The 9,983-nt window shown below is 44.2% G+C and overlaps 1 protein-coding gene across 1 annotated transcript in view; it reads left to right on the top strand.

Moving 5' to 3' along the window:
* The first annotated feature begins 5,320 nt into the window (after positions 1-5,320).
* LOC111956770 (zygotic DNA replication licensing factor mcm6-B-like) overlaps positions 5,321-9,983 on the top strand; it is a 14,832-nt gene continuing 10,169 nt past the window's right edge. The window contains 8 exon segments of the mRNA XM_023977355.2: positions 5,321-5,503; positions 5,881-6,027; positions 8,198-8,308; positions 8,414-8,501; positions 8,615-8,776; positions 9,093-9,258; positions 9,348-9,493; positions 9,774-9,924. Of these exon segments, the coding sequence (XP_023833123.1) occupies positions 5,406-5,503; positions 5,881-6,027; positions 8,198-8,308; positions 8,414-8,501; positions 8,615-8,776; positions 9,093-9,258; positions 9,348-9,493; positions 9,774-9,924 (1,069 nt within the window). The 5' untranslated portion in view covers positions 5,321-5,405.

Below are 9,983 nucleotides of genomic sequence, written 5' to 3' on the forward strand. Positions count from 1 at the left end.
TGTTGGTATTTTTCTTAAAACTGAATTGTTGGTTAAGGGCTTGTAAGTAAGGTCTACACCTATTGTATTCGGCGCATGTGACAAATCAAATTTGATTTGATTTGCCTCCATTCAGCCACAAGAACATTAGTGAGGTCGGGCACTGATGTTGGGCGATTAGGCCTGGCTTGCAGTCGGCCATCCAATTCATCCCAAAGGTGTTCGATGGGGTTGAGGTCAGGGCTCTGTGCAGGCCAGTCAAGTTCTTCCACACCGATCTTGACAAACCATTTCTGTATYGACCTTGTTTTGTGCACGGGGGCATTGTCATGCTGAAACACGAAAGGGCCTTGCACAAAGTAGAAACACGGAATCGTCTAGAATGTCATTGTATGCTGTAGCATTAAGATTATTTCGGGGCCAAGCCCGAACCATGAAAAACAGCCCAAGACCATTATTCCTCCCCCACCAAACTTTAAAGTTGGCACTATGCATTGGGGAAGGTAGCGTTCTCCTGGCATCCGCCAAACCCAGACTCGTCCATCGGACTGCCAGATGGGGAAGAGTGATTCATCACTCCGGAGAACACATTTCCACTGCTCCAGAGTCCAATGGCGGCGAGCTTTACACCACTCCAGCAGACACTTTGCATTGCGCATCGTGATCTTAGGCTTTTGTGCGCTGTTCGGCCATGGAAACCCACTTCATGAAGCTCCTGATGAACAGWTCGTGTGCTGACGTTGCTTCCAGTTTGGAACTCGGTAGTGAMTGTTGCAACCAAGGACAGACGATTTTTACGCGCTACGTGCTTCGGCACTCAGTGCTCCCGTTCTGTGAGCTTGTGTGGCCTACCACTTCGCGGCTGAGACGTTGCTGCTCCTAGACGTTGCCACTTCACAATAACAGCACTTACAGTTGACTGGGGAAGCTCTAGCAGGGCAGAAATGTTATGAACTGACTTGTTGGAAAGGTGGCATCCTATGACAGGCCACGTTGTAAGTCACTGAGATCTTCAGTACAGGCCATTCTACTGCCAATGTTTGTTGCATTGCTTTGTTCTCGGTTTTATACACCTGTCAGCAACGGGTGTGGCTGAAATAGCCGAATCRACTAATTTGAAGGGGTGTCCACATACTTTTGAACCATGTAGTGTATCTGTCCTCCAGCTACAGTATGGTGCTACCTTACAGAGTGTTGTTGAGACTACTGTAGACCTTCATCGCAAAACAGTGTTTTAATAAATGATTTGGTGTCATGTGAATATAGTATAGTTTTATCAAAAAATTATAACTTTTTGTTTCACTATTTTAATTTTTATGAAATTCTCTGAGGAGGATGGTCCTCCCCTTCCTCCTKTGAGGAGCCTCCACTGTTTGATAGTTATCAGGCCTTATTACACAGCTATGAAAGCCACCATAGTAAGGACTCAGGCCAACAAAACTTACAGTATAGGGGCATAAACAGTCAAATGCAGCAAAACACACACTCAGAGGCGAGCAGGTGTTTCTGGTCAAACAGGGTTACCATGGATCCTGTTCCCACGACAGTGCTGGGGACCAGCTGGTTTAGCTCCATCCTTTCAGCTGTGTTAATTAAAGACACCCCCCCCAAAACAAAACACACACACACACACACACACACACACACACCAGCAGAACAGAACAGAGGAGCAAGAAAATAGTCTTTCTGCGCATTAGCAGGATGTTGGTGTAAAATAAAGATAGAAAGAAACACAGTAGGGAACAATAGGTCTCACAGTACTGCTACTACCGCTGCTGCTGCTATTGCAGTCTCAAACAGTTTGAACTTTGACCCAAGTATGTTATTTTTTTGGAGAGAGTGGTCGGTGTGGGTGACAAGAAGAGTCCATTTTCCCAGGCCCTTTCAAGCACTCCCCATACACACACACACACACACACACACACACACACACACACACACACACACACACACACCACACCACACACACACACACACACACACCACACACACACCACACACACACACACACACACACAACACACACACACACACAACAAAACACACACACGGAAGTGGCAGAAACAGAAGTAGGAAGTTAACTGCCTCTCCCAGCATTAAAACAGAGCCTGTTTGTCTCCGCTTCCTGACGAAGAGAGGGAGGAAGAGGAGGATGAAGAGCGAAGGAAACAGAGAGAAGAGAGAAGGCAAATCAACACTCCTCAAAAGTACCCATACCCCAAACTCACCCCTCACCCACACACACTCTTATACAAACAAACATACACACACACACACACACAGAGATGCAATTGGCATACCCCACATCAAAAKCGTCCCACTTCCAAACCCATGCAGCTGCTAATGGGTCAGTGGCACGAACAGGGGTTTGGTGATACACATAAACACACAAACACACATTATTCTCCTCTATTCATAGAGTATTCAAAACAGGAAGGACTTCCTCACTATTTAGGAAAAGCAAACAGCTGGGAAAGATTTCTCACACAAACACTCCTGTACACACGCAGACATACACACACATGTAAAGATATGTCTACCAGTGTTGAAACACAGGCACAAATGCCCTCTGTTTATCCCTCATTCTTCTCATCACTCCTCTACAGTGCATTCAGAAYGTATTCAGACCTCTTGACTTTTTCCACATCTTGTTATGTTACAGCCTAATTCTAAAATTGATGAAAGTATTTATTTATCTCATCAATCTGCACACAATACCCAATAATGACAAAGCGAAAACATAAATATTCAGGTCCTTTGCTATTAGACTCAAAATTGAGCTTAGGTGCATCCTGTTTCCATTGATCATCCTTGAGATGTTTCTACAACTTGATTGGGGGTCCACTTGTGGTAAATTCAATTGATTGAACATGATCTGGAAAGGCACACACCTGTCTACATAAGGTCCCACAGTTCACAGTGCATGTCTGAGCATAAACCAAGCCATGAGGTCGAAGCAATTGTCCGTAGAGCTCCAAGACAGGATTGTGTRGAGGCACAGATCTAGAGAAGGTTACCAAAACATTTCTGCAGCATTGAAGGTCCCCAAGAACACAYTGMCCTCCATCYTTCTTAAATGGAAGAAGTTTGGAACCACCAAGACTCTTCCTAGAGCTGAGCAAACGGGGGTGAAGGGCTTTGGTCAGGGAGGTGACCATGAACCCGATGGTCACTCTGACAGAGCCCCAGAGTTCCTCTGTGGAGATGGGAGAAACTTCCAGAAGGACAACCATCTCTGCAGCACTCCACCAATCAGGGKTTTATGGTCGAGGGGCCAGACGGAAGCCACTCCTCAGTAAAAGGCACATGACAGCCTGCTTGTTTGCTAAAAGGCACCTAAAAGACTCTCAGAACATGAGGAACAAGATTTTCTGGTCTGATGAAACCAAGATTGAACTTTTTGGCCTGAATGCACAGCGTCATGTCTGGAGGAAACCTGCCACCATCCCTACGGTGAAGCATGATAGTGGCAGCATCATGCTGTGTGGATGTTTTTCAGTGGCAGAGATCCTAGATGAAAACCTGCTCCAGAGTGCTCAGGACCTCAGACTGGGGTCTTCCAACAGGACAACGACTCTAAGCACACAGCTAAGACAACGAAGGAGTGGCTTCGGGACAAGTCTCTGAATGTCCTTAAGTGGTCCAGCCAGAGCCCGGACTTGAATCCGATAAAACATCTCTGGAAAGACTTGAATATAGCTGAGCAGCGACGCTCCCCATCCAACCGGATAGAGCTTGAGAGGATCTGCAGAGAAGAATGAGAGAAACTCCCCAAATACAGGTATGCCAAGCTTGTAGTGTCAAACCCAAGAAGACTCGACGCTGTAATCGCTGCCAAAGGTGCTTCAACAAAGTACTGAGTAAAGGGTCTGAATACTTATTTAAATGTGATATTTCAGTTGTTTTTTATTGATACATTTGCAAAAAAAAATAAACAACTTTTTTTCTTTGTCATTATGGAGTATTGTGTGTATGTAGATTGATGAGGGAAAAAACATAAATAAATAAGGCTGTAATGTAACAAAGTGTGTGTGTGTGTGTGTGTGTGTGTGTGTGTGTGTGTGTGTGTGTGTGTGTGTGTGTGTGTGTGTGTGTGTGTGTGTGTGTGTGTGTGTGTGTGTGTGTGTGTGTGTGTGTGGTAGGCTACTGCCTACAGATGGTCTGGTCAAGTCAAGACCGATAGTTTCCTGTTGGTGAGACTGAACAATCGTGGGAAAGTCAGAAAGAAATGGGCTTCATCTTAACAGTATAAAGGGGCTTCCTCTCCTTTATATGCTCTGGTGTGAAAGAACTGAGCAGGTAAAAGCAAACAAGCACCTGGTAAGCATCCACCATATTGCTTATCACCGGTCCGGTGATTTCAGAACAGTGTACATGAAGGACATGGGAAAAGGTGTACATGACATCCCAATACTGTCTCCTCTCCCTTCAACTGCACCAATTATATGAAAGACCAGGATTGGTGAATGACAGGTAGACATCCTCCATATTCGTGTTGGCTACTGTTTATGAAGAAGAGATGGGAGAAGGGCACTTGCCAGGGAGAACTGGCAAACTATGGTCCTTGTCCTTCCCCTGTTAAAACCACAAAATCCCAGTTTTTACAAAACCTTATCACTACAAGAATATGACAATGCTGCACTTGAGAACATGCTCTGTCAGTTCAACAGCTACATCCAGTGGAGAAACCGCAGAACTGCACCCCACCAACATTCTGGATGTAGCTACCACTAGTACGCTCTTTCATTTTATGGGAAAATACACAAAGTTGCTTCCATCACGGTAACGATATTACACTTTATTAACTGTCTAAGGTCCGTTTTGCGCGTTCCACCTTTATACAAGGAGTGGGAAGGGAAGCTGGTCCTAGGTCTGTCCACGCAGTCCGGTCATCACTAGTTACCACACCCACAAAGTTATGYTTATGGCTAAACCCCACCTATTTCTACAAGTTATCTTCTTAAACTCTGATTTTAAACCTAACCCTAACCTTAATCCACACTTTAACCACACGGATAATCTTATTCCTAACCCCAACCTTAAATTAAGACCAAAAAGCACATTTTTGTTTTCATGAATTTTTACGATATAGACCATTTTGACTTTGTGTCTGCGGTAACTAGTGACAACCGCAAATGGTCATAACGCATACATTTTTCTAGCATGGAAGCCATGGSGAAGGAGAAAGGTCGTTCTACATTTGCATACCAACTTTTGATTGGCTATAATTCTTCATACGTTTGCATGGTTCAAGATACAACGATGTAATTGGTCGACTATGTCGCGCCAAATGTCACATGGTCCTGGTTTTCGCGCGGAAAATGCACTTTCTTTCCCACAGCGTGCGTTGTACAGTCGAAAGGAGACGGGAGAGACTTTAGAAACTATTTCATATATTAATATTTTAGTTTTAATCCAGTGAAAATATGGATCTTGTACAGCCGACTCAGGAAAATGCGGGACAGATGGTGAAYGACGAGTTGGCAGAGAAATGCCAGAAGCTTTTCCAGGCTTTCTTAGAAGAGTAAGTGAAATAATGACATGATAATGTTATTGTTCTTGGTACATTGTTAGCTAGCTAGCTAATAGCTATTGGATAGCTATCAAAACTGTATCATATAGCTAAACGTCAATGTTATGGCTGGATTTACTTTATTAATAGTGTGCTAACTAACTATTTTAATCGTATTTTACCAAGTTTTTGGAACTGTTGAAACCTAGCTAGCTGGCTAACTTAGCTTACAAGCTAGTTGGAGTTGGCTAACACGATGTGCATGTCTAACATATCCAGTCTAGCTTCATACGAGTCTTCTATAACCACAGTTATACATCAGTTATACATCAAAATGGGATGCATACAACTAATAAAAATGTTATATTTATGTGTGTGTCTGTGTGTAGGTACCAGACAGCAGACGGTGAGGTGAAGTATGTCCGTGATGCTGAGGAGCTGATCAGGCCAGAGAGAAACACTCTGCTGGTCTCCTTCACTGATCTGGAAGGATTTAATCAGGAACTGGCAACCACCGTCCAGGAGGAGTTCTACAGGTAGCTACAGATCTAGGATCATATTTAAATCCCTCAATCAATCTTAGGAGGGGCACTACACTCCATAAAATAGAACAGTGTGATGTTTTAGTCATAGACCTTTATAAGGCCCTCCCCAAACTCTAACAGAACACTTAGAACTAGAGGTCGACCGGTTATGATTTTTCAACACCAGGACCCCAAAAAATCTGATACCGATTAATCGGCCGATTTTTATATATATATTTGTAATAATGACAATTACAACAATACTGAATGAACACTTTTATTTTAACTTAATATAATACATAAATAAAATAAATTTAGTCTCAAATAAATAATGAAACATGTTCAATTTGGTTTAAATAATGCAAAAACAGTGTTGGAGAAGAAAGTAAACGTGCAATATGTGCCATGTAAAAAAGCTAACGTTTAAGTTCCTTACTCAGAACATGAGAACATATGAAAGCTGGTGGTTCCTTTTAGTATGAGTCTTTAGGTTGTAGTTATTATAGGACTATTTCTCTCTATACCATTTGTATTTCATTTACCTTTGACTATTGGATGTTCTTATAGTATAGTATTGCTAGCCTAATCTCGGGAGTTAATAGGCTTGAAGTCATAAACAGAGCTGTGCTTCAAGCATTGCAAAGAGCTGCTGGAAAACGCAGGAAAGTGCTGTTTGAATGAATGCTTATGAGCCTGCTGCTGCCTACCACCGCTCAGTCAGACTGCTCTATCAATATCAAATCATAGACTTAACTATAATATAATAAACTATAATAAACACACAGAAATACGAGCCATAGGTCATTAATATGGTCAAATCCGGAAACTATTATTTCGAAAACAAAACGTTTATTCTTTCAGTGAAATACTGAACCGTTCCGTATTTTATCGAACGGGTGYKAWCCCTAAGTCTAAATATTGCTGTTACATTGCACAACCTTCAATGTTATGTCATAATTATGTAAAATTCTGGCAAATTAAGTACAGTCTTTGTTAGGAAGAAATGGTCTTTACACAGTTRGCAARGAGCCAGGCGGCCCAAACTGCTGCATATACCCTGACTTTACTTGCACAGAACACAAGAGAAGTGACACAATTTCCCTAGTTAATATTGCCTGCTAACATTGATTTATTTTAACTAAATATGCAGGTTTAAGAAAAGATACTTGTGTATTGATTTTAAGAAAAGCATTGATGTTTATGGTTAGGTACATTGGTGCAACGACAGTGCTTTTTTCGCAAATGCGCTTGTTAAGTCATCACCCGTTTAGGTGATTCGATGATTAATTAACAGGCACCGCATTGATTATATGCAACGCAGGACAAGCTAGTTAAACTAGTAATATCATCAACCATGTGTAGTTAACTAGTGATTATGGTAAGATTGATTGTTTTTTATAAGATAAGTTTAATGCTAGCTAGCAACTTACCTTGGCTCCTTGCTGCACTTGCGTAACAGGTGGTCAGCCTGCCACCCAGTCTCCTCGTGGAGTGCAATGTAATCGACCATAATCGGTGTCCAAAAATGGCGATTACCGATTGTTATGAAAACTTGAAATCGACCCTAATTAATCGACCATACCGATTTGTCGACCTCTACTTAGAACCTTTGTGTGTTCATGTTATTTTTTTTATTTTTTTTTATTTAACCAGGTAAGTTGACTGAGAACACGTTCTCATTTGCAGCAACGGCCTGGGGAATAGTTACAGGGGAGAGGAGGGGGATGAATGAGCCAATTGTAAACTGGGGATTATTAGGTGACCGTGATGGTTGAGGGCCAGATTGGGAATTTAGCCAGGACACCGGGGTTAACACCCCTACTCTTACGATAAGTGCCATGGGATCTTTAATGACCTCAGAGAGTCAGGACACCCGTTTAACGTCCCATCCGAAAGACGGCACCCTACACAGAGCAGTGTCCCCAATCACTGCCCTGGGGCATTGGGATCTTTGTTTAGACCAGAGGAAAGAGTGCCTCCTACTGGCCCTCCAACACCACTCCAGCAGCACCTTGGTCTCCCATCCAGGGACTGACCAGGACCAACCCTGCTTAGCTTCAGAAGCAAGCCAGCAGTGGTATGCAGGGTGGTATGCTGCTGGCAATTGAAGATCTTAGCGTTACTATGTCCACCTAACAAGCTCTCTATTCTTCTTTCTGCTTCTACCTCTCCTCCACTTCAGAGTGTATCCCTTCCTTTGCCGTGCGGTGAGGAACTTTGCTAGGGATCATGGGAATGTCCCAGTGAATAAGGAGTTCTACTTGGCCATTCAGGACCTGCCCACCAGACACAAGTAAGAGACACATACCTGAAGACAAATGTTTCAAGTCACACAAATGGTGTTCTGTTCTCTAAGATGTTTTGTGTGTGATCTGACAGTATTTGTTTTGTGTTATAGGATCCGTGAGCTGTCCTCCCTGCGTATCGGCTCTCTGGTGCGGATCAGTGCACAGGTAGTGAGGACGCACCCCGTACACCCAGAACTGGTGAGTCACACACCGTATACCCACAGCTTGTGAGTGAGGCCAAATAATGCTTCCTAAAAACTCTTGAGATGTATGACATCTGTGTCTGATCCTCTCTGTTTTGCCTCCATCAGGTGAGCGGGACGTTCCTGTGTCTGGACTGCCAGGGGGTGTGTCCGGACGTGCCCCAGCAGTTCAAGTACGCACCGCCCACCGTCTGCAGGAACCCCGTCTGCAGCAACCGCGCTCGCTTCCACCTAGACACACACCGCTCCAAATTCATCGACTTCCAGAAGGTAGACGTTTACATTTTTTGTCATTTTGCGACTTACAGCAATTAGGGTTAAGTGCCTTGCTCAAGGGAACAACGTCTGATTTTTCACCTAGTCGGCTCGAGGATTCTGTCAGATATCATCTAAATAACTTTGTCGCCTCAACAACTTGGTCCTCTTCAGAATAGTAGGAAGGCACGCGTGTGATTGTTTGTGTGTCAGTAATGTTACGTGTGTGTCTGAGTCTGAAACTTGTGTGTGTTATGCGTGTGTATGTCTAACCTCTGTGTGTGTGTGTGTGTGTGTGTGTGTGTGTGTGTGTGTGTGTGTGTGTGTGTAGGTGCGTATCCAGGAGACCCAGGCAGAGCTGCCCAGAGGGTCCATCCCCCGCTCTCTAGAGGTGATTCTGAGGGCTGAGGCTGTGGAGACGGCCCAGGCCGGAGACCGCTGTGATATCACTGGCTCACTCATAGTGGTTCCCGACGTCTCCCAGCTCAGCACCGCAGGTATGTACACACACAAACAAACACACACTGGCATGACACGTACACAGGTCATACAGACACACAACAGGACTAATTTCCCATCTCTCTAGGTGTGCGAGCAGAGACCAGTTCCCGTGTAGGAGGGAGACAGGGTTATGAGAACGAGGGCCTTCGCGGTCTTAAAGCATTGGGTGTCAGAGAGCTGTCCTACAGACTGGCCTTCCTCGCCTGCCATGTGGCTCCTACCAACCCCAGGGTACGACACACACTCACCCAAACCTCGACACACACACACACAAACTTCGACACACACACTCACCCAACCATCGAGACACACACACCCAAACATCGACACACACTCACCCAACCATCGAGACACACACATACACACACACCCAAACATCGACACACTCACCCAACCATCGAGACATACACACTCACACTACTTCAGGCTACAAACTAGTATACATGTAATGCATGCATGTACAACATTTGTTTGAAGGGAGTTGTAATCGTGTGTGTGTGTGTGTGTGTAGTTTGGAGGGAAGGAGCTGCGTGATGAGGATCAGACAGCAGAGAGCATCAAAAGCCAGATGTCAGTTCAGGAGTGGGAGAAGGTGTTTGAGATGAGCCAAGACAAGAACCTCTACCACAACCTCGGCACCAGCCTGTTCCCAACTATACACGGTCAGTACTACACTGTTACTACTACTATACTACTACACCACTACCATATTACTACAACA

The sequence above is a fragment of the Salvelinus sp. IW2-2015 genome, linkage group LG32, assembly GCF_002910315.2.
Source record: "Salvelinus sp. IW2-2015 linkage group LG32, ASM291031v2, whole genome shotgun sequence".
NCBI lineage: Eukaryota > Metazoa > Chordata > Actinopteri > Salmoniformes > Salmonidae > Salvelinus > Salvelinus sp. IW2-2015.